Raw genomic sequence first — 24,826 nt, forward strand, 5'->3', positions numbered from 1 at the left:
AGGTCTGAGCAAGTTTAAGGAGTGTTTGAGGCCATTCTTGCACTGCAGGGAATTGGACTAGACGCCGAGGGTGTGTCATTTACAGAAGACTGGAAGAATTATACGAACTATTTGAAAAGCAACTCTCATCAACAAATTACGCTAGTAGGACTGCAAGAAGTTTTGTAAGGAGGAATGCATGAAATATTGCTGAGTAGAGAAAGAAAAGAGATATTGGTTAAGAGATTTAAATGCAATAGTGGAAGTAAGAAATGTATATTAAGCGAACAGATTGGAAAAATTTTCAGATGTGATTGACAGAAGTAAAAAAAATGGTATAAGATATGAAAATACATTTAATGATTGTTGAAAATGATACATTGCAATATATATATATACATATACATACATACATATATACATATATACATACATACATACATACATACATGTGGCCCTCTGGACCTCCCCGCCTGGCCCTCAGAACATTCCCCAGGCCACACTCCTCACTGCCCTTGCTTCACACCCTCCTCGCGTGTTTTCGACAGGCCAGGCAGGGTGCGTCCCTGAAATCTGACCCTGCCTCTTGCTCACCTGGTCTGAGAGGGCAGAGTTTGGGCGTAAGAAGTTCCTGTGCAATGCAAGTGTTGCTCCGCCCCCTTTTTCCTTCTGCCCCCGCCCACCACTGGGCTCCAGCACTGACTGGCAGCCAGCAGGAAGGTTTTCCCGGCGCTGCCTGGGTATCGAATTGCAGAATTGGGAGGGACCCTGAGGCTCACCTTGGTCCCACCCCCCTGCAATGCAGGAATCTAGGCTCTGTGTGTGCTCTAACCACTGAGCCGCACAGCCTCCCCCCAAGGAAGTTGACCTCTGCCCTCCCGGCGTGGGTGACTGAAACCCTCGGCCGCCTCCGCCGCTGACACCCCGCCCCTCTCGACTTGAAATCCCGCTTTTCCGGCAGACAACCAGGCTAGGCTGTCATGTCTCAACCTGTCTGAAGTATCACCCAGTGCGGAAGCTCAGAGGGAGTGACTGAAGACAGAAACTCTCTCTCTCTCTCAGGTCACCAACTCAAAATGCCCAAGAGTCATGGATCCGAAGCGCTGTTTTCTGGTTCTGCCAACGCCTCCGTTCCTCTCCGGATCCATCTTTCTTCCCCACTTCCTCCTCGCTTGGAGACCTGCAATTTAACAAGGAGCGACAGGGAACACAGAGGGGAAGATTTAGGACTGATAAAAGACAGGGCTTCTTCAAAGCAGCGCCTAAGTCAAACTGCAGAACTCCCTCTCCTGTTTTTTAAACAAAAAAATATATATTGTTTATGCCTATCACGTTTATAAAGGTAAAGGTAAAGGGACCCCTGACCATTAGGTCCAGTCGTGGCCAACTCTGGGGTTGCGGCGCTCATCTCGCTTTATTGGCCGAGGAGCCAGCGTACAGCTTCCAGGTCATGTGGCCAGCAAGACTAAGCCGCTTCTGGTGAACCAGAGCAGCGCACAGAAACGCAGTTTACCTTCCCGCCGGAGCGGTACCTATTTATCTACTTGCACTTTGACGTGCTTTCGAACTGCTAGGTGGGCAGGAGCAGGGACAGAGCAACGGGAGCTCACCCCATCGCGGGGATTCGAACCACCGACCTTCTGATCGGCAAGTCCTAGGCTCTGTGGTTTAACCCACAATGCCACCTGTGATCAAATTTATACATTTCACTAATTTTGCTATCATTTTAACATTTCAAAACTTCACTTCATTCCCCCTTTTTCTACGGCCCCTTAAATTTATTTTTAATATCTTCTGCATATCCAAATTGACTTGGCCATTTATGCATCTGCTTTAAATATATACGCTTCTCAAACTGCAGGTTATTACAATAATCCTGCCAATGTTCTTATCTGTTTACAGCTTATCTGTAAATATTCAATAAACCATTTCCATTTTTTAAAAAAAAGTTTATCTTGATTTCTTATTCTTCCAGGAAGTTTCGCCATTTCTGCATATTCCATAAGTTTTTGTATCCATTCTTTCTTTGCTGGGACTTCTGCTTCTTTCCATTTTGGGGCGAGTAACATTCTTGCCGCTGTAGTCACATACAGTCGTACCCTGTTTTGTGGCCAGGATCCATTCTGGACTCCCGGGCCGCTAGCCAAAAAGCGGTTTGCATTTCTGTGCATGTGCAAAGTGTGATTTAGTGCTTCTGCACATGGGCAAGTGGCAAACCCAGAATTAACCCATTCCTGTACTTCCGGGTTTGCCACAGACGTTCGCCAGAATGGACACTAGACAAGGCGGATGTTCACGGAGGTATTATTGTTCATGAATAAGTTTCTATACATTTTAGGTAGTTTGGTCCCTATAATTCCCAAAAGAAAAGCTTCTGGGTGTGTGTGTGTTTTTTACAAACGTTATTTTCAACATCCTTTTCAATTCATTATACCGTATTTTTCGCTCTATAAGACGCACCAGACCACAAGACGCACCTAGTTTTTGGAGGAGGAAAACAAGAAAAAAAATATTCTGAATCTCAGAGGCCAGAACAGCAAGAGGGATCGCTGTGCAGCGAAAGCAGCAATCCCTCTTGCTGTTCTGGCTTCTGGGATAGCTGCGCAGCCTGCATTCGCTCCATAAGACGCACACACATTTCTCCTTACTTTTTAGGAGGGAAAAAGTGAGTCTTATAGAGCAAAAAATACGGTATATCATTTCCCAGTAAGCTTTAACTTTCCCACAAGACCACCCCTCCCAGAACTCCCTCCCTTACATTCCTATGGAACCTCCCAGTCCAGTGGCAGTCTATCTGGATCCCTAAGCCAGGGGTCAGCAAACTTTTTCAGCAGGGGGCCGGTCCACTGTCCCACAGACCTTGTGGGGGGCCGGTCTATATTTTGGAGAAAAAATGAACAAATTTCTATGCCCCACAAATAATCCAGAGGTGCATTTTAAATAAAAGGACACATTCTACTCATGTAAAAACATGCTGATTCCCAGACCGTCTGTGGGCCGGATTGAGAAGGCCATTGGGCCAGATCCAGGCCCTGGGTCTTAGTTTGCCTACCCATGCCCTAAGCTCTGTCTCTCCACTGTGAGAACAGGATACAGTGGTACCTCGGGTTAAGTACTTCATTCGTTCCGGAGGTCCGTTCTTAACCTGAAACTGTTCTTAACCTGAAGCACCACTTTAGCTAAGGGGGCCTCCCGCTGCCTCCGGAGTACGATTTCTGTTCTCCTCCTGAAGCAAAGTTCTTGACCTGAAGCACTATTTCTGGGTTAGCGGAGTCTGTAACCTGAAGCGTATGTAACCTGAAGCATCTGTAACCCGAGGTACCACTGTAATGAACTGCTGGGCCATTGGTTTGAACCAGCATGTCCGATTCGAGCTAGTTAGCACATACAGGGTTAAAAACATGAGAGCCAATGAGCCCAGTATCCTGACTTCCTCAGGTGGCCAAGCAGGTGTGCCGATGGTGATCATTTAGAAAGATGAGTTCAAGAAGTTAAAATAACCATAATATCCTGTCTCAGGTCAGCATTCACATCCCCACCTTTGGTGCCAAGCGTGGTGTCACAGAATGTTTACGAACACTCAAATAGCTCTGGGAGAATCACCTGTTGGTCCGGAGGGGTGTCACGAAATGCTGAAGAACATTCCAACAGCTCCGGAGGAAGTGTTGCTCACAGGATGCTGGTGATTAGCAAAATTGCAGGGATGAATTGGGAAAACATCAGGGGGAGGGGAAATGCCACCTATCAGGAGCTCAGGAAAGCTTTCTGTCTGGGTTTGGGAAGGTGTACCTGTTTGTGCTCTCTTTGCACAGCTTACCTTTGGATCTCTGCTAGCTGCTGTTATTTGCTCACGTTGAGAGATAAGAAAAACAACACCGTCCTTCTGAATGATAGCGCCATGCCAGGCAGTTCTTCAGTCTCCCAAAGCAAGCATCACCTGCGTGGTTTTTTTAAAAGAAAGGAAGAGATCGTCAGGCTGCATGCAAACGTCAATCAAATCAACGACTGCCAAGAGGGGAGGGGGAATCAGATCAGACCCGTCCCAACAGAGAGAAATTGCCGCCGTCTCATATTTATCTCCCCAGATAAATAACAGATAAATAACAAGAATAATAGAATTTTAAAAATTAAGTAAATTGGCACGGGTGTGATTCCCCAGCTGTGAAGAACCTCCATACTATTGCCTTGGCTGAAAGATTAAAAATAAATAAATACCTAGCAGCTGCCCTATGGGAGACTCCTTCTCCGCCCCAGCTATTGACTGACATGCTGTGATGTCACAGAATGTTCACAAACATTCCAACGACAGGGAGGGAGGGAGGGAAGGGCGAGGTGTGGAATGTTCTCAGGGGTCAGGGGAGCCATGAAAAGATGTACAGGCAAGCTCATTGTTTGGCAGGTGCCAATCAATTGCTTGGGTAATTGTGAAAGCTCTGCAGACAGTTGTACAGTGGTGCCCCGCAAGACGAACGCCTCGCAAGACGGAAAACCCGCTAGACGAAAGGGTTTTCCGTTTTGGAGGCGCTTCGCAAAACGAATTTCCCTATGGGCTTGCTTCGCAAGACGAAATGTCTTGCGAGTTTTTTTGACTTTTTTTCCCTTCCCCCCCCCTTTTTCTAAGCCCTAAGCCGCTTATCAGCTGATCCGCTAAAAGCCGCTAAACCGCTAATAGCGCTAATCCACTAAGCTGTCAATGGGCTTGCTTCGCAAGACGAAAAAACCGCTATACGAAGAGCCTCACAGAACGGATTAATTTGCGAGGCACCACTGTACGTTTTAAATGCACATTGTGTCTTGTGTTGCAAGCCCCTAAATTTGTTTCCCTGGGGGGGCAGGGAGCTGCAGGGGTTGCAGTGACCCCACAACAGGTCACACAAGCAGATAATCAATAGCAAGCGACCCACCTCGCAGAGTCGTCGCAAGGATAACAACCAACAACCTCTCCGGCAAAGGTCTTACGCAAACGCAAGTTATAATCCGGACATGTTCTTGCAGGGGGGAAAGTCAACCCTCCTGATTAAAAAGCAGAGTTTGCTCTGCTGCCCCTTCTGGAATCGCAACAAGGTGACCTCTTTCCACCAGCAAAACACACTCACCAAGCAGTTTGCTCAGAAAGCACACAGATAAATAAATTTTGCATATTAGCCGGGGCCATAAGAATCCCTACCGCCCCCAAATCTGCGAGGCTGAGTCTTAAGTGAATTTTTATGGCCAACATTATCAACCCCCCAAGGATACCAACATGGAGGAGAGGCTGACTCCTTCTCCCAAACACTGACAATTATCTGCCGGCGCATTAGGAAAAGGGGGCAGGAAGAAAAACAGGGACTTTATGCTGTTTTCTTTTGCGTCGGGTGGAAAACCACCAGGATAGAGTCCCGTGCCCCAAATGTTTCCATCAATATTCATGGCTATGACATACAGGTCACCGCCTCTGCAAAGGAAAGCATTGTGGCATCTGGAATTAACACACCTCTTTTGCGTGTGGGTTAAACCACAGAGCCTAGGACTTGCCGATTAGAAGGTCGGCGGTTCGAATCCTCGCGACGGGGTGAGCTCCCGTTGCTCAGTCCCTGCTCCTGCCAACCTAGCAGTTCGATAGCATGTCAAAGTGCAAGTAGATAAATAGGTACCACTCTGGCGGGAAGGTAAACGGCGTTTCTGTGTGCTGCTCTGGTTCGCCAGAAGCAGCTTAGTCCTGCTGGCCACATGACCCGGAAGCTGTACACCGGCTCCCTCAGCGAATAAAGCTAGATGAGCGCCACAACCCCAGAGTCGGTCACGACTGGACCTAATGGTCAGGGGTCCCTTTACCTTTACCTTTGCATGTGTAGGGGATCTTTCTCAGTTCCTCAAATGTGGGGCACGCAGGGCTGCCCCCTCGAGGCCGAGCCAGGAGCTGCCAAACACAGCAGCTTGGCCAACTGCTCGCCAGGGACCACTGGCAGCTGATTAGCTGCCAGCGTCCCGTCATTGTGGTGGTACCGGACAGGGCCGGCCCGCTCATGGGGGACGGTGTGGCAGTTGCCTCAGGCAGCAGACTGGGGGCAACCAGGAGGAGTGGCAGATAGGGCCCTCGTATCTACAGGACCGCCTCTCCTGGTCTGCCCCACAGAGGACCTTATGGTCCATGAATAATCATAGTTTAGAGGTCCCGGGCCTAAGGAAGTCAGACTATCCTCCACCAGGGCCAGGGCCTTCTCAGTGATGGCTCCGATCTGGTGGAATGCTGTCCCATGAGACCAGGACCCTGCAGAATTTAACTTCCTTCCACAGGGCCTGTGTTGTTGTTTAGTCGTTTAGTCGTATCCGACTCTTTGTGACCCCCTGGACCAGAGCACGCCAGGCACTCCTGTCTTCCACTGCCTCCCGCAGTTTGGTCAAACTCATGCTGGTCGCTTCAAGAACACTGTCCCACCATCTTGTCCTCTGTCGTCCCCTTCTCCTTGTGCCCTCCATCTTTCCCAACATCAAGGTCTTTTCCAGAGAGTCTTCTCTTCTCATGAGGTGGCCAAAGTCTTGGAGCCTCAGCTTCAGGATCTGTCCTTCCAGTGAGCACTCAGGGCTGACTTCCTTCAGATTGGAGAGGTTTGATCTTCTTGCAGTCCATGGGACTCTCAAGAGTCTCCTCCAGCACCATCATTCAAAAGCATCCATTCTTCGGCAATCAGCCTTCTTGATGGTCCAGCTCTCACTTCCATACATCACTACTGGGAAAACCAGCGCTTTAACTATACGTACCTTTGTTGGACAGAGCTATTCCGCCTGGCCTTTAATTTGAATTCAGCCTGATCTCCTATTTCCCTTCTCTTCCCTCCCCCTCCCCTTTTATGAAGATCACCCGCTCTGAGACCCCACAGCTAATTCTCCCCTGGCCTCCTCGCTGGCCCAAATAGGACCAATTCAGCCAGCTAGCCCTGGTGATTATCTAATGCTTATTAGATGGATTTCCCCTAAATTGATTTCTGAACTTTGAATTTTATTGTTATTCGTGTTTTTATACTGTATTTTATGCTGCTTTTACAATTAAGTGTTTTAAATTTATTGTTTGCTGCCCTGAGCCCGGTTTTTTGAACCAGGAAGGGTGGGGTATAAATAAAAATTGATGATGATGATGATGATGGACCCCAATGAGAGGACCACTAAGCGCAGGAGACAAGGGACGCTCGCCACTGCCTGCTCCTCTCTGGCCTCCTTCTTCCCCCAACACCTTCAGTGCTTCTCTGGGCTGCATCCAGGCAACTTGGACAGAGGCGGTGGTTAGGATCAGAAGGTTGGAGGTTCGAACCCACCCCGGAGCAGATGGGCAGAATTCCTGCATTGCAAGGGGTTCGGTTAGATGACCCCTGGGGTCCCTTCCAACCTAACAATTATATGATTCTGTGAAATGAGGAGAGGGAGAACAGTGTTTCTTTATCTTCTTCTTTGGCGATCCCTCGTAGCCGAGTAAGATTGTCTTCCATAAACACGGTTTTAACAGTGAGTCCATAAGTGACTGTGGAGGCCAATTCTGGATCCCCACATCCTTTCACAGTGGGGACATTGATTTCCAGGCGGGAGTTGACCACTGTCTGGATTTGCCAAGCGTGTCTTCCTCTTAGCATATTTCTCCCTTGTGTCCCGAGTTCGAGTGTCTTCAAAGCCCATGACACCTTTGGCAAAGGCTGCTCTCCAATTAGAGCGCTCACAGGCCAGTGTTTCCCAGTTGTTGGTGTTCATGCTACATATTTTAAGATTTGCCTGGAGAGAGCCTTTAAACCTCTTTTGTTGACCACCAGCATTACGCTTTCCATTTTAAAGTTCGGAATAGAGGAGTTGCTTTGGAAGACGATCATCAGGCATCCAAACAACATGGCCAGTCCAACGAAGTTGATGTTGAAGAATCATCACTTTGACACTGGTGATCTTTGCTTCTTCCAGGACCCTGGCATTAGTTCACCTGTCTTCCCAAGTGATGTGTAATTTTTTTTGGAGGCACCCTTGATGGAATCTTCCGAGGAGCTGGAGATGGTGTTTATAAGTGGTCCATGTTTCACGCACATACAGTAAGGTTGGTAGTACAGTAGAGAACAGTGCAGGCCACTATGAACCACTTGGAGTGTTTTATATACATTATTTACACAATGGGCTGCACGTGATTGGCTAATTCCGTAATTCTCCTGTAGGCCAATCAGGTTGTGGATTCACTTCCATCTGGAGCTGGATTGGGTGGCTCCTGCAGACCAATCATACTGCTGCATTGTTCTAGGACCAATCAGACTGCTGCATTCTGGATCCTATTCAACTCAGTACATAACATGGAGGAAAAGAGGGCCATGGATATATTTGCAGCAAAAGCAAATAAGCCTTCACCAAAGCACATCCGCCAGTCTGTTGGTCTTGCTCTTGGTCTTGCTCTTTCTCAAAAAAGGAAGATTAGCAGTGACAAGATCCACTGAAGGCACAAACAGGTCGCCCTGGAAAAACAGGCTTTGCTTGTGTACACAACGTGTCTCAGTCCTGACTCAGGAGAGGTGCAGCACATGACCGGCGACCATAATTATTGTTTATCCAGATGCCTGCCCAGTGATCACACTCAAAGATCCATGGAGGGAACTGAGCAAAGATTATTATTATGATATATTATGTATTATATTAATATATTGTTTTAAATAGTAGTAGTAGTAGTCAATGACAAACCTAGACAGCAGCTTAAAAAGCAGAGACATCACCTTGACAACAAAGGTACGTATGGTTAAAGCTATGGTTTTCCCAGTAGTGATGTATGGAAGTGAGAGCTGGACCGTAAAGAAGGCTGATCGCTGAAGAATGGATGCTTTTGAATTCTGGTGCTGGAGGAGACTCTGGAGAGTCCCATGGACTGCAAGAAGATCAAACCTCTCCATTCTGAAGGAAATCAGCCCTGAGTGCTCACTGGAAGGACGGATCCTGAAGCTGAGGCTCCAAGACTTTGGCCACCTCATGAGAAGAGAAGACTCCCTGGAAAAGACCCTGATGTTGGGAAAGATGGAGGGCACAAGGAGAAGGGGACGACAGAGGACGAGATGGTGGGACAGTGTTCTCGAAGCTACTAGCATGAGTTTGACCAAACTGCAGGAGGCAGTGGAAGACAGGAGGGCCTGGCGTGCTCTGGTCCAGGGGGTCACGAAGAGGCGGACACGACTAAACGACTAAACAAGTAGTAGTAGTAGTAGCTATGACTATTTATACCTTGTCTTTTTCCCTGACGGGACCCAGTGCAGCTTCCAGATAGACAGAGCACAAGACTATCAATCTCAGGGTTGTGGGTTCGAGACCCACATTGGGGGGCAAAAGGTTCCTTCCGAAGCTACAATTCTGTGATTCTATGAAAACACAGGAAAACCAACCCTTGCAATACCATGAAACATGAATACGATTAAAACTATGCACATCACTTTGCTGGCAGTGTTTGCCGATGGATCTGGTTCGCGAGGAGGTGGATTGGAACGGCCTTTGGTCTGATCCACCGGAGGTCCTTCTTACGTTGCTCTTTTTAAAGGAAGATTGGGCATAAGAAGAGACCAAAGGGAGCTTATCATTGCAGGGGGTTGGACTCCATGGGATGGGGGACCACATGTTGAGATTCCTGCATTGCAGGGGGTTAGACTAGATGGCCCCTGGGGTCCCTTCCAAGTGTAGAATTCTGTAATTCCAGTCCTCCTCCCATAGCGGCCAGCCAAATGCTAGCAGGACCCGAGTGCAAGAATGTTCTCCCCTCCTGTGGTTTATTCTATAGAATCGTAGAATTGTTGAGTTGGTGTGATGGTCTGGAACTCGGGCTCGGACTCGGAACCAGAGGAGACTCAGTCTGCACCGGATCCTTTGCCTCAGGCATCACCTGAACTAAGTCTGGGGCCTGATCCTGAAGAGTCCCAGTCTGCACAGGTTCCCCTGCAACAAGCACCAGCTGGGCCGAGTCAGGGGCTGAGCCTGCCCTGGCTCCAGATGCGGGGATGACCTTGTTGCCTCCAGCTGGGCCATCACTTAAAGCTGCTCCACTACCGGTTGGGTCAGGGGAGGCTGAGGCGGCCCCTGGGTCCAGTAACCCACTAACGTCTCCCAAGCTGCAGAGACTGAGGTCTGAGAGAAGGAGAGACCTGAGTACTCGCAGGAGGAGTGCTCGCTTTGGGGCAAAACAGGGAGGTGAGTCGCTGGGGGATCAGGACCGGCCGCTACCCCGACAGAGATAAAAGGCTGTCAGACCCTGTCCCAGGTTGCAGGAGCAATGTTGCTGTATGCCAGATCCTACCTGAGATCCTGTGCCTGTCCTTGCCTGGTTTCCTGCCTGGTTTCCTGCCTTGGCCCTGTCGGACTGACTCCTAGCGGAACCTTCGGATTCTGGACCTGGGCTGTGTTGCACAGGTTACCCCCGGGTCCAGCACAGTTGGAAAGGGACCCCATGGGTCATCTAGTCCAGTGGTGTAGCATGGGGGGTGCAGGGGGGGGCCAGCCGCACCGGGCACAACATTTGGGGGGGCGCTCGCACTCGCAGCTCTCTGCCCCTACCTGGCTCGCTCACTCTCTCTCACTGTAGTGCTGGCTGTGTGAATCCGATCCGAGCTGCCGGGTCGCCGCCCACTGTGGAGGGGGAGGGTGCCAGGCGTGCGTTGCGGTGCGGAGCGGAGAGAGAGCGAGGGAGGGACTTTCTGGGGGAGGGACAGTGCAGCGGCCGCCCAGCGCAGCGCTGAGCGTGGGAGAGAACCACACCTGACCAGCCCAGGCAGCAGCAAGAAGAAGCTGGCAGCGGCGGCAGGTTAGGGGTTAGGGGCGCAAATTACTTGCCTTGCCCCAGGTTAGGGGGCGCAAATTACTTGCCTTGCCCCGGGTTAGGGGGCGCAAATTACTTGCCTTGCCCCGGGTGCTGACAACCCACGCTACGCCGCTGATCTAGTCCATGCAGGTCCTCCCCCACCTCCCCATTTCAATCCATGCTGGGCCCTGCTTAGCTCTGCAAACGCGTTTGGCAGCTTTCCTTCTGTGTGCCACTCATGCACACCTATTAACCAGCACACACACGAGAGGCAGAATCTGCCCACCAGGTAGACATGTAACTGTTGGCAAGCAACCAAGGAAATGGGGGCAGCTGGCAGGCCCCCAGCTGGCTCCTGCCCACCGCTTGGTGTGCTGGGCGAACTCCAGTCCTTGGTGCAGCATGAATCTGTGACCTGAGCTTTAGAAGCTGGGGCACGCTACTCAGCAGAGTAAACACTATGCAAATGAAAGTGGCAGGAGAGGCGGTTTGAGCATATTCACAAGCAGTTTATTCAGCGTACAGCAGGACAAAAGGAAACATGTCTGGTCTCCTTCGTGTCCAAAGCAAAACAGCAAAAGCTGTACCCAAATGGAGGTTCCCAGCAAGCTGTGCTGGAGTGTAAACAGGCACGTGACACACAACTATCATGCCTGTTCCTTAAGGTGGAACGGAATATCCTAACAGTAACTTCTTGAGATCTGGAAGGAGCTAAACTCTGAAGGACAGCAAGGCCTGTAAATGGGTGGGGCAGTGGAGTAGGAATATAAGAAGCTGCCTTATACCCCTGGCCAGACAACTGGTCCCTCTCGCCCAGGAATCACAGAATCTTAGAACTGTAGAGTTGGGAGGATCATCTAGTGCCAGGCATGGCCAAACTTGGTCCTCCAGCTGTTTGGGGACTACAATTCCCATCATCCCTGACCACTGGTCCTGTTAGCTAGGGGTGATGGGAGTTGTAGTCCCAAAACACCTGGAGGTGTTTGCCTATGCCTGGGCTAGACCTCCAGGTCTGCCCTGAAACCTCCAGGTTTTCTTGGCAGGTGGAGGGCCTGAGTTTTCAGGTGGGTGAAGGAGCCTCTCGTGGTAAAAAGAAAAATAAGCAACAACCATGACTATTGATGCAGCTTGAAAGCTTCAGCCTGGCAGAAGTGGTCTGCAAATTCTCACGTAGACACTCGGGGGTGGGGGTCTTCCTTCTTCTGCCCCCCTCTCCTAATTTATCTCCATCTCCAGGGTTTGCCTCTGTGCCATCCCATGGCATAGATAGCCCATGACCTTGCATGCCCTTCAACATTTCTCTGATGAACACCTAGGACTCCCTTTCCCACCCCCTCCGACATTTCTCCAATGAAAATAGGGGTGTCCTGTTGAGGAAAAGCAGGGCAGTCCAGGATCAAATCAGAAACCTAGATGGCTTCTGTTATTCCCAGACTGTCCCTGGAAAATAGGGACATTTGGAGAGTCTCAGCTTGCCCCTGGAGATATGACTGTGGCAGCCCTTGGAGACGGAGGTTAATTAGGTAGTTGGGTAGTAGCAAAGGGCAGGACTAACCCCCCCCCACCCAGTTTCTCATATATATAGCCCAACCCCCCCGCAATGCAGCTGTCCCAAGAGGGTATCGAACCTGCAACCTTGGCGTTCATTGGCAGCACGCTCTAACCAACTGGCTTACCTGGCGATGGCAGGGCTTGAACCTGGGACCTTCTGAGTACAAGGCAGATGTCCTACCATTCATCTATGGCCTTTCCCCTAAAAATAGAAAGAGAGATACTAGTCCACAAGGTTCTGGATCAGGGGCTGATTTAAACAGAATCACGGGAAGCTGCCTTATAGCATGGCAAACCGTGGTCCAGTTACCTCTGTAATACTGCCTGCCCCAAGAATGGGTCACTGGTTGCCTTCCAGATGTTGCCGGCCTCCAAATCCTATCAGGCTCAGCCAACATGGCCAGCAGCGGCGGACAATAGGAACTGTAGCTTAAGATGACATACCCAACACACATGGCAGAACTCCCCCTCCCAAGTCATAGGTGACCCTGCGATCCTAACCACATCTACTCAGAAGTAAGACCTGGTGACAATTTTTGATGGAGCTTACTCCGAAGGTAAGCAGGGTTGGGTTTACAGTGTGGGAACGCGTCCTTTTCATTATCATTATTGTTTTTATTTCTTAATTAAAGATTTTCTTGTTTTACAGAAGTATATGTAATGTCTCTCGTATTTTTCCAATTTAACATTTTTACAAATCAGTTTCATTTGTTGAGACATTGGGGGGGGAGATGGGGGGTCGGGTGGCGATGTTGCTATTTTGCTTAATGTATGTATGTTTTGGTGTCAGCATTGCTCATGCCGATTCTCTGCTGTTCACTTGTGTTCCTTTGGTGGTGAGAGAGGTTGGGGTTGGCCTAGGGTGTGGTTGTTCATTTGTGGTTGGCTGTGGTGGTCTTTGTTTTCGTGTGTGTGAGTGAGGTGGGTGGGTGTTTTGGATCAGGCTAGCCATATTGATTTGTATGCTGTTGGTGGATTATTGTCATTGTCTTGTTGGGCTGTGTATGTGATAAAGGGGAGCCATACCGGGGTGAAGGAGTCTTCTTCTGTTTGTCCCCGTGACAGTTTCAGTTTATTAGTTAATTTTTCCAGTAGGGCTGTTTCCCATACTATTTGGTACCATTGGTCCATGCTTACTCCTGACGGGTCTCTCCAGTGTCTGGTTATGGTGTTTCTGGCTGCTGAAAGTAGGTGGGTTATGGGTGCTTTGTGGTGTAAATGGGCATTGTTGTCTTGGAAGATGTTTAGTAGGGCCAATTCTGGGTTGATGTCTAATACTTGCTTAGTTATTCTACATACCGTATTTTTCGCACCATAGGGCGCACCGGACCATAGGGCGCACCCAGTTTTTTGGGGGGGAAATAAAGGGGGGAAAATTATTTTTCCCCCAGGCGCGGGGCTGGGGCGGGGGAAGCTCGAGCTTCCCCCGACCCCAGCCCCCAAACAGGCAGCTCTCTGCAAGCCGTGGGAGCGCTCCCGCTGCTTGCGGAGAGGTCCGCGAAGCCTGGGCGCGCTGAGCTCAGCGCGCGCAGGCTTCGGCATGCTGGCAACTCTCCGCAAGCATCGGGAGCCCAGCGCTGGCCTCCCGCTGCTTGCGGAGAGGTGTGCGAAGCCTGGAGAGCGTGAGGGGTCGGTGCGCACTGACCCCTCTCGCTCTCCAGGCTTCAGCGAAAGCCTGCATTCGCACCATAGGACGCACACACATTTCCCCTTCATTTTGGGAGGGGAAAAAGTGCGTCCTATGGTGCGAAAAATACGGTATTTCTCATGTGGCTGTTGTCCAGAATAGTTGGATTTGGGGGCACTCCCACCACATGTGAAGGTATGTGCCTGTGGAGGTGCACCCTCTCCAGCATTTTAGTGAGGTTCCTGGGTGTATTAGCACTAGTTTTCTTGGTGTTAGGTACCACCTGTAGGTGAGTTTCAGAGTGAGTTCTTTTCTTTTCATTGATATGGATTTAAAGGGGGGGTTAGACCACATTCTGGTCCATTGAGTCCACTGAGCCTATATCATTCTCCCATTGTTTTTTGATTGAATTTGTATACCGCCCTATACCCATAGATCTCAGGGTGGTCCACATTGTAAAAATTGCAGTTTTCCTGATTATAATGCTGGTGTTTCATGTTGTGCAGAAGGGCTTTGGGGGCCAAAATTTTAGCATACCAAGCTAAATTTCGTCTACACGGTATGACACAACAGGAATGCCATCGGACCACGTCACCATTATCCCACCCTCTTGGCCCATGTGTGCTTCCTTTGCCCCACGAGTCTGCCACAGAAACAGCGAGAAAGAACCATAGGCCAGTAAGGTAAAGGTAAAGGGACCCCTGACCATTAGGTCCACTGGTGGCCGACTGATGTTGCGACGCTCATCTCGCTTTAGTGGCCAAGGGAGCCGGCATACAGCTTCCGGGTCATGTAGCCAGCATGACTAAGCCGCTTCTGGCGAACCAGAGCAGCGCACGGAAAAGCTGTTTACCTTCCCGCTGGGGCCAGTATATTGCCCCAAATTTCACCGCTTTGCCCCTGCAATTTTCCACATTAAAGGTGCTGCAAGGAGTTGTGGTTTTTTTTCTGGGATCAAGTAACATAGAAATGAGCTCAAATCATTAGTTTCCCCAGAAGTGACTTCTACATCGTACAAACACATCGACTGTAACACAGAAATCAACAGTTAGGAAAATGCCAGGGAAATGAAATGAACGGCCATGTGAAGGCAGCCCGAATCCCACTTACCTGTGAGCAAGGTTCATTGAACTCAACAGGACCTACTTCTGAGAAGACATGGTTAGGACTGTGCAGGTAAATGTGGATTTATCCAACCAGTTTCTACCCAGGCAGGGTCTAGCCATTGAAAGGAATGGATCTAAACCAGCGGTGCCCAGTCATTCCGATGGGTCTACTCCAAGCAGGACTTACTGTTAGCAAGAAATCCAGTGGTGTGGTGTGGCTATTCTAAGGTTTTGATCAGAGAGCTAGAAGTTTTTGTCCAGATCTAAGCATAGTGATCCATTCTGGTTTCCAAGGATACCTCTAGGACTCCAGGTTTAGTGGCTATGGCACATTCAAAGGCACCCTTCATTTAGTAACTAGAGAAACTATCATCATCCTCGCATGTGGTGTGATTGCATTATTGGGAGTTATATGCACATGAAATGTAAAGGGACCCCGACCATTAGGTCCAGTTGTGGCCGACTCTGGGGTTGCGGCGCTCATCTCGCTTTACTGGCCAAGGGAGCCAGCGTACAGCTTCCGGGTCATGTGGCCAGCATGACCAAGCCGCCTCTGGCGAACCAGAGCAGCACACAGAAACGCCGTTTACCTTCCTGCCGGAGTGGTACCTATTTATCTACTTGCACTTTGATGTGCTTTCGAACTGCTAGGTTGGCAGGAGCAGGGACCGAACAACGGGAGCTCACCCCATCATTGCGGGGATTTGAACCTCCAACCTTCTGATCGGCAAGCCCTAGGCTCTGTGGTTTAACCCACAGTGCCACCCTTATATGCGCATTAGGGACACAATAAACGGAGCCTGCTCCAGGTTTTGCTCACAGCAATTTCGCATCCTCAAGGACAGGGTGTGAGAGAAGCCTCTGTGTGCCCAAGACTTGCTACTGTGGCTGCACCCACAAGGCAGAATATTCCTTTTCCTCCTACGTTTCCCTAACTGCTAATTTCCGCATTGCATCTGAGCTTCCACACAATGTAAGAGGCGCTCTCAGAAAACTAATGTGTCGTTGCGCACGCTTAGTGCTCTTTCCCCCAATTATTCAGTTCCCTGTTATAGTTGAGCCACTTCTGGAAATCTAGCAAAATACAGTGGTACCTCGGGTTAAGTACTTAATTCGTTCCAGAGGCCTGTACTTAACCTGAAACTGTTCTTAACCTGAAGCACCACTTTAGCTAACGGGGCCTCCCGCTGCCGCCACACCTTCGCCAGAGCACAATTTCTGTTCTCATCCTGAAGCAAAGTTCTTAACCTGAAGCACTATTTCGGGGTTAGCGGAGTCTGTAACCTGAAACGTATGTAACCTGAGGTACCACTGTATAATGGATCTTTAGCATGCTCCTGGCTTCTGGGAAAAGCCTGATGCAGCCCACTTTAAGCGGGAGCAAAGAATATACAGTGGTACCTCGCAAGACGAATGCCTCGCAAGACGAAAAACGCGCAAGACGAAAGAGTTTTCCGGTTTTTGAGTCATTCCGCAAGACGAATTTCCCTATGGGCTTGCTTCGCAAGACGAAACGTCTTGCGAGTTCTTGCGAGTTTGTTTCCTTTTTCTTAAAGCCGCTAAGCCGCTAATAGCCGTGCTTCGCAAGAAGAAAAAACCGCAAGACGAAGAGACTCGCGGAACGGATTAATTTCGTCTTGCGAGGCACCACTGTATCGGCCAAAATTCCGCAGGAACTGCAGCGTGAAATGAACATTCGAAAACAAGACGGATAGGGAAATTCGTACAATATTCCCCCACATCCGAATGCAACACACAGCCAGTGTACACAGCAGAGATGGCGAAACTACAGGCCTCCAGATTCTGTTTGAACTCCAATTCCCATCATCCCCGACAGCTGGGGTTGATGGGAGCTGTAGTCCTCCGACATGTGGAAAGCCACAGGTGTCCTGCAGCCCTGTGATCATAGAACCCTACGAGCTGGAAGGGACCACGAGGGTCATCTAGCCCAACCCCTTGCAAGGCCGCAATCTATTGCCCAGCGTGGGACTCGAACCCACAACCGTAAGAGTCTCATGCTCTACCGACTGAGTGATGTGCAGTTTCACTGGGGTAGTGGCGCCCGCCCTGTGGAACGCCCTCCCATCAGATGTCAAGGAAGAAAACAACTATCTGACTTTTAGAAGACATCTGAAGGCAGACCTGTTCAGGGAAGTTTTTCATGTTTGGAGTTTTATTCTGTATTTAGTCCTCTGTTGGGAGCCGCCCGGAGTGGCTGGGGAAACCCAGTCAGATGGGCGGGGTATGAATATTATTATTATTGTTGTTGTTGTTGTTGTTATTTCATGTTTGAAGTTTTATTCTGGGGTTGCGGCGCTCATCTCGCTGTATTGGCCGAGGGAGCCGGCGTACAGCTTCCGGGTCATGTGGCCAGCAGGACTAAGCCGCTTCTGGCGAACCAGAGCAGCGCACGGAAACGCCGTTTACCTTCCCACTGCAGCGGTACCTATTTATCTACTTGCACTTTGTGCTTTCGAACTGCTAGGTTGGCAGGAGCTGACACAGAGCAACGGGAGCTCACTCTATCATGGGGATTTGAACTGCCGACCTTCTGATAGGCAAACCCAAGGGGCTCAGTGGTTTAGACCACAGCGCCACCCGCGTCCCTCAATATGCAGTAGTAGATGTTTAAAACAGGACTTATGGAGGGTATGGGGGGAAGTCCTGAGATTCAGAGAATCTTTATATAGTTTTTTAAAAAGAAATCTCTGTTTATGTGTACTTAGTATTTGTAAAACCAATAAAAACAAATAGTCCTCTGTTGGGAGCCGCCCAGAGCGGGGTATGAATGTTGTTGTTGTTGTTGTTGTTGTTGTTGTTGTTGTTGTTGTTGTTGTTGTTGTTGTATTATAGATAGTCTTTGTTGTTGTTATATTATAGATAGTCTTTGCGTATCCGGAACAATGACAGGCAAATGCAAAAATAGCACAGCTTGAATTCTGAATTCCACCACCTCCAATAACCCTCCATTCACTGGGTCAAATCCTGCTCTGCCTTTGCCCTCTGCCCCAAGCTTGTTCTGACCCTCAAAGTTGGCTTTGTACTCACTTGAGCAAAGTCGACTTCAGCTCCTTATTTATTTAGCCGCAGAGGAGACAGCACCAAAGGGATGGCTCTACATAAAGGCATAGACAAAGTGGACTCTCCTCCACTGGAGGTTTTGAAGCAGAGGTTGGGGATTCTTTCCCGGCGATTCCAGCCTTGCAGGGGGTTGGACTAGAGGATCTTTGGGGACCCCGGATTCTACAGTAAGTCTTTGCTCTGTAAATAATGCTCTTTGCTCTCCCCCGAAACCAGGCGGCATGCAAAAACAGCCAGCTAAAGAGCAGGCGTTTTGCTGTGTTTTTAAAACGAGTTCGATCAACATTTCTGCAGTTTCCTCTGAATTAAGCCCAGAGTTGTAGGAACTTAGGAATCTGCCTTATCCAGGGCTCAGCAATGCCTGCACTGACTGGCAGAGGCTTGAAGCTGGCATTTCCTGCATGCAAATGAGGTGCTCCATGGCTGAACTGGGGTTCTTCCTCTCCAGGCAAAGCAGGATTCTAGTCCTCATCGATTCGAACCAAAAGGGCCGATTGAGACGAGCGCATAGGAAACCGCCTGATACAAAGGTTTGCTCCACTTAACTACACTGACTGGCGGCAGCCCTCCAGCATTTCGGGCAGGGATCCCTTTCTCTCTTTTTTTAATGAAATCATTTGTATTGGTTTTACAAATACTAAGTACAAACAAACAGAGATTTATTTTTTTAAAACTATATAAAGATTCTCCAAATCTCGGGACATCCCCCATACCCTCTATATGTCCTGTTTTAAACATCTACTACTGCATATTGAGGGACGCGGGTGGCGCTGTGGTCTAAACCATTGAGCCTCTTGGGCTTGCCTATCAGAAGGTCGGCGGTTCGAATCCCCATGATAGAGTGAGCTCCCGTTGCTCAGTCCCTGCTCCTGCCAACCTAGCAGTTCGAAAGCACGTCAAAGTGCAAGTAGATAAATAGGTACCACTCCAGCAGGAAGGTAAACGGCATTTTCATGCACTGCTCTGGTTCATCAGAAGTGGCTTAGTCCTGCTGGCCACATGACTCGGAAGCTGTATGCCAGCTCCCTCGGCCAATACAGCGAGATGAGCGCTGCAACCCCAGAGTCGGCGACGACTGGACCTAATGGTCAGGGGTCCCTTTACCTTTTTACTGCATATTCATCCATTCTACAATTTCTATATCCACCCATATTATCCATGGTCATTTTTACACTACAAGTGAAATCAAAACCCTGCTTTTGTTTCCATCTGCTTACAGCGGTCTCCTAAATAACTTATAAATTACAGTGGTACCTCGGGTCACATACGCTTCAGGTTACAGACTCCGCTAACCCAGAAATAGTGCTTCAGGTTAAGAACTTTGCTTCAGGATGAGAACAGAAATCGTGCTCCGGCGGCACAGCAGCAGCAGGAGGCCCCATTAGCTAAAGTCGTGCTTCAGGTTAAGAACAGTTTCAGGTTAAGAACGGACCTCCGGAATGAATTAAGTGCTTAACCCGAGGTATCACTGTATTCCCATTCTTTTATCAAGTTTTTGTCCTCTTGGTTTCTGAGTTTTCCAGTCGGCTTTGCCATCTCAGCATAGTCTGTCAGCTTGGTTTGCCATGGGCAGGGGTCCCTCTCAGTCTTAAGGTAAAGGTAAAGGGACCCCTGACCATTAGGTCCAGTCGTGGCCAACTCTGGGGTTGCGGCGCTCATCTCGCTTTATTGGCCGAGGGAGCCGGCGTACAGCTTCTCAGTCTTACTCGGGGATTAAAACCGGGAACCTTCATCTCCAACCGGGAACAGCCTTTCTCAACCTGTGGGTCCCCAGATGTTGTTGAACTACAACTCCCATCACCCCTAGCTAGCAAGGCTCAGGGATGATGGGAGTTGTAGTCCAACAACATCTGGGGACCCACAGGTTGAGAACCGCTGTCCTTAAAAAGCAGATGCTCTCCCACTCAACTACATCTCAGCCCAAGAGACATCAGCTGTGATTTCTTTGCATTCCCGGGGGCTGGTCTGAATGACCTTTGGGGGTCCCTTCCAACTCTACAACTCCCCAAACAAACCCAAACTTGCGCGAACTTCCTAAGCATCTGGCTAAGCTTGGCTGAAGAGCAATGCCCAGGGAACCCACCTCTTGTCGCTGATGAGGAGGAGGACCGACCCGTTCTGGATCTTGGCCTCCTTCACCGTCTCGTGCTCCTCAATCACCCGGGCGTTGTAGAAGAAGGTCTTCTTCCACGAGGTCACCCCTTCCCGCACCAGGTGGGCCCTCAGGTCCATCATGGTGTCAGTGGGCCTCACCGTCAGAGGCAGCAGGAGGTCTTCGTCGGCCAGGTGGACCTTGATGTGGTACTTCTTCCACCGGGACAGGCTCCTCCGCAGGGTCTCCATCCCCTCCGGCTCGGCGAGAGATTCAGGCGAGAGAGAGGCCAGCGAAAGCATGAAGCCGAGAGCAGGGAGGCCAGGAACTCCCAAGGAGGTTTCGGAAAGGGAACGCCAGCCTGCCAAGCTGGACAAACCGGTCCCGGCCTGAGCCCGTCAGGTGGCATGTTTCGCATTCCAGGCAAGATCTCGCCCTGTCTCCCGTCCCAAGGAGTGCAGAGGCAGAGATCAGGGGCTTGGTGTGCGTCACGATATGCAGAATCGCAGCATCGCAGAAAGGGAAGGGACCACAAGGGCTATCCAGTCCACCCCCCCCCCCCCCGGAAAAGCAAAGATTTTTCACCCAACTCTGGGCTTGAACCCACAACCATGAGATTAAGAGTCTCTGCTCCACCACAGAGCTTTCCAAACTTTCCGTGCTGGTGACGCACTTTTTTATTTCCTTTTTATTAAATTTTCTGTTTTACATTTCAGAATATTCGTTTAAACAACCTTAAAATATCAATGTCCCTTCATGGATCACTGCCTTGCCATGGCGAAGGGGCTTGCAAATAGAAGGGGAAGAAATGGAGGCAGTGAGAGATTTTACTTTCTTGGGCTCCATGATCACTGCAGATGGTGACAGCAGCCACGAAATTAAAAGACGCCTGATTCTTGGGAGAAAAGCGATGGCAAACCTAGACAGCATCTTAAAAAGCAGAGACATCACCTTGCCAACAAAGGTCCGTATAGTTAAAGCTATGGTTTTCCCAGGGGTGATGTATGGAAGTGAGAGCTGGAACATAAAGAAGGTTGATCGCCGAAGAATGGATGCTTTTGAATTCTGGTGCTGGAGGAGACTCTTGAGAGTCCCATGGACTGCAAGAAGATCAAACCTCTCCATTCTGAAGGAAATCAGCCCTGAGTGCTGACTGGAAGGACAGATCCTGAAGCTGAGGCTCCAAGACTTTGGCCACCTCATGAGAAGAGAAGACTCCCTGAAAAGACCCTGATGTTGGGAAATATGGAGGGCACAAGAAGAAGGGGACGACAGAGGACGAGATGGTGGGACAGTATTATAGAAGCTGCTAACATGAGTTTGACCAAACTGCGGCAGGCAGTGGAAGACAGGAGTGCCTGGCGTGCTCTGGTCCATGAGGTCACGAAGAGTCGGACACAACTAAACGGCTAAACAACAACAATTAAGTTTTACAAGCACACCGGAGGTTAAACTAACCCCTTATAAGAGATAAGGACACATATCGCTTGACACACCTGCACACTGCAGCCGACACACTAAGGTGTCGCGACGCACAGTTTGCAAAGCTCTGCTCTACTGACTGAGCTCCCAGGCAGAGCTCAGGAGCTTGGCGGGCATCAGGAATGCAGAGCCCGTCACCATAATCATTTATTTCATACAATCATAGAACAGTAGAGCTGGAAGGGTTCCAGGGGTCATCTAGTCCAGTGTTTCCCAACCTTGGGCCTCCAACTGTTTTTGAACTACAATTCCCATCATCCCTGACCACTGGTCTTGCTAGCAAGGGATGATGGGAGTTGTAGTCCAAAAACAGCTGGAGGCCCGAGGTTGGGAAACTCTGATCTAGTCTAACCCCCTGCAATGCAGGAGTCACAGCTAAAATATCGCTGACGGATGGCTGCCCAACCAGTGAAGGAGTGTTCGCCACCTTCCAATGGAGTCCGTTCCACTGTCAAACAGCTCTTGCCCTCAGAAAGTTCTTCCTGAATTTAAGGAATATTTGAAAAAAAAATATGTTAATATTTAAATCTTAGAATAGCTTTGGAAGTGGATATAGGGTGTAGGGTTAGAAGTAGAAGATAGTGTATTTTAAAATAGTATTATTTGCAAGTGATAAAATGTGAAGATTTTTATCGTTAAAGTAAGCGTGATTTTTTTAAAAAATTGGTTAGTAATTATGATATATGTAAAGATAAGGTGAAATGAAAATCAGATAGGGGGGACTTGGGGAAGCCCAGCTAACAATGTTTAGAAAAAAATAAGGATAGGATAAGAATTTGTTTATTTGTTTGTTTTTTCTGTTTGTTGTTTATTTGTGTTATAAAATGAATAAATTTTGTTGAAAACAACAACAGAAAGTTCTTCCTGATGTTAAGTCAGTAATAAATATTGGAAAGTCAGTAATAAATGTTGGAAATGTAAAGAAAAAGAGGGAACATTCTATCACATGTGGTGGGAATGTAAAAAGGTGAAATGCTTCTGGGAGATGATTTTTGTGGTACATTTTATAATTTATATGTTTATATATATATATATAGTAGTGCCCCGCAAGACGAACGCCTCGCAAGACGGAAAACCCGCTAGACGAAAGGGTTTTCCATTTTGGAGGTGCTTCGCAAAATGAATTTCCTATGGGCTTGCTTCGCAAGACGAAAATGTCTTGCAAGTTCCTGCGTTTTTTCCCCTCCCCCCCTTTTCTAAGCCGCTAAGCCGCTTATCAGCTGATCCGCTAAGCCGCTAAACAGCTGATCCGCTAAGCCGCTTATCAGCTGATCTGCTAAGCCGCTTATCAGCTGATCCGCTAAGCCGCTAATAGCGCTAATCCGCTAAGCCGCTAATGGGCTTGCTTTGCAAGACGAAAAAAACGCAAGAGAAGAGACTCACGGAACGGATTCTTTTCGTCTTGCGAGGCACCACTGTATATTTCTTCCTGATGTTGAATCAGAATCTCCTTTTGTCTATTTTGAATCTAATGGATTTGGGATATTGCAGGACTCCGACTCCCATCATCCTCAACTGTTGGCTCAGGCTGATGGGGCTGGAGTCCAGCAAGATCTGGAGAGCCACAGGGTTTCCCCGCCCCATCCTGAAGTCCCATGGTTCTCCCATTATTCTCACAACAACCCTGTGAGGTGGGCTAAGATGAGAGTCAATGACTGACCCTATGAGCTTCAGGACCAACTGGGATTTGAATCCAGGTCTCTCCCAAGTCCTAGACTCTAACCACTGCTTCACACTGTATTTAGAGCTGACCCGATCGAAATGAATTGAACTAACTTACTCTGTGGGTTTTACTCTGAGGAAAACTTAGCTGGATAACAACGCAGAGGATCTGCAGTTGCAAGTGGCAAAAACTGGGAAGCAAACGCAATCCCCGTAATATTTCACAGGCACCAAACACAGTAGGCGAAATAATCTGTTCTCCTCATCAAGGGCGAAACCTTTGGGATAAACAGACTCCCTGCAAAAACTACAACAATACAAAGATAGATTTCTGAACATTCTCAGCTGTTCTTCAGCGGCGAGGCTGTGAAAGGAAGGGCACCCTTGTTTTACGCTATTTTAGTTTGGCTGTGCTTCCGAAATATGCAACAAACACAGCGGAAATGTTAAAAGATGTTGCCGTTTTCCCTTCAGGTAAGAAACTGAAATATATTCAGAGTCGCAAAGTGATTTCATGCTCTTTATTCAGCTCATACTGGTGAGGAGGAATGAATGCAAGTCCCCTCAAAGTATCTGCTTTATATACATTATTTACACAATGGGCTGCACATGATTGGCTAATTCTGGAATTCTACTGTAAGCCAATCAGGTTGTGGATTCACTTATATCTGGAGCATGATTGGATGGTTCCTGCCAACCAATCATACTGCTGCATTGTTCTAGGACCAATCAGACTGCTGCATTCTGAATTCTATTGTTCTAGGACCAATCAGACTGCTGCAATTTGGATCCTATTGTTCTAGGACCAATCAGACTGCTGCAGTTTGGATCCTATTCAACTCGGTACATAACAGAAACCCAGGTTTCTGAAAGCATATCCAAAGGGCATCTCCACAGAGGCGCATATTTTTGCCATGGATTTGCTTTACACTGTGCCGCCAACGTAGACGGGAAATGTAGGCAGGGCTCTGTACCCAAGGAGCTTACAAACTGAGACAGACAGCAGAGAAACAGAAGGAGGGAGGCGAAATGCAAAGCTGACTGCAGGTTTGTGGGTGTTCTGGGCAAAGCGTCTTCAGATAGCTCTTTGTAGGCCTGGTGGAGACTAAGACCAGAAGACTAGCCTGTTGGATCAGGCCAACGGCTAGGGATGGGCCGCCCACCCATGAGGCAAGTTGAGACGACCGCCTTAGGCAGCGCCGCAGAAGAGAAGCAAGAGATAAAGCCAGTGGGGGTCAGAGGGTCCGACTAGGACCTGGAGAGGAGGGTTCAAATCCTCCACTCAGGCATGAATCTCACTAGGGGCCAGTCACTCACTCTCAGCTTAAACTACTCCGCAGCTTTGTTGTGGGGATTGAATGAGGAGAATAACCACTTAAACCACCTTGAGCTCCTTGGAGGAAAGGAGGGAGGCATTAATGCAATAAATGAATAACTAAAAGGTAAAGGGACCCCTGACCATTAGGTCCAGTCGT

At 48.9% G+C, this 24,826-nt stretch overlaps 1 protein-coding gene across 1 annotated transcript; it reads right to left on the reverse strand.

The window, feature by feature from the left end:
* Positions 1 to 430: 430 nt before the first annotated feature.
* Positions 431 to 20,620, reverse strand: TINCR (TINCR ubiquitin domain containing). Its single transcript, XM_081846506.1, has 4 exons — positions 20,199 to 20,620; positions 12,427 to 12,503; positions 3,797 to 3,916; positions 431 to 1,159 (listed from the first exon to the last, which is right to left on the reverse strand). Exons 1-2 carry the CDS (start codon positions 20,507 to 20,509, stop codon positions 12,479 to 12,481), a joined length of 336 nt encoding a protein of 111 aa, XP_081702632.1. The 5' UTR covers positions 20,510 to 20,620; the 3' UTR covers positions 431 to 1,159; positions 3,797 to 3,916; positions 12,427 to 12,478.
* Positions 20,621 to 24,826: the final 4,206 nt, after the last annotated feature.

This window comes from Podarcis erhardii, assembly GCF_964252035.2.
Source record: "Podarcis erhardii genome assembly, chromosome: 18".
Taxonomy (NCBI): Eukaryota; Metazoa; Chordata; class Lepidosauria; order Squamata; family Lacertidae; genus Podarcis; species Podarcis erhardii.

Excerpts from the sequence above, each read along its gene's own strand:
- TINCR (XM_081846506.1), bottom strand. The coding sequence starts at position 20,509 with ATGCTTTCGCTGGCCTCTCTCTCGCCTGAATCTCTCGCCGAGCCGGAG. Across the intron at positions 12,504-20,198 it reads CTCCTCATCAGCGACAAGAG|GGGAAAGGCCATAGATGAAT; the intron begins GTGGGTTCCCTG and ends TTCTATTTTTAG.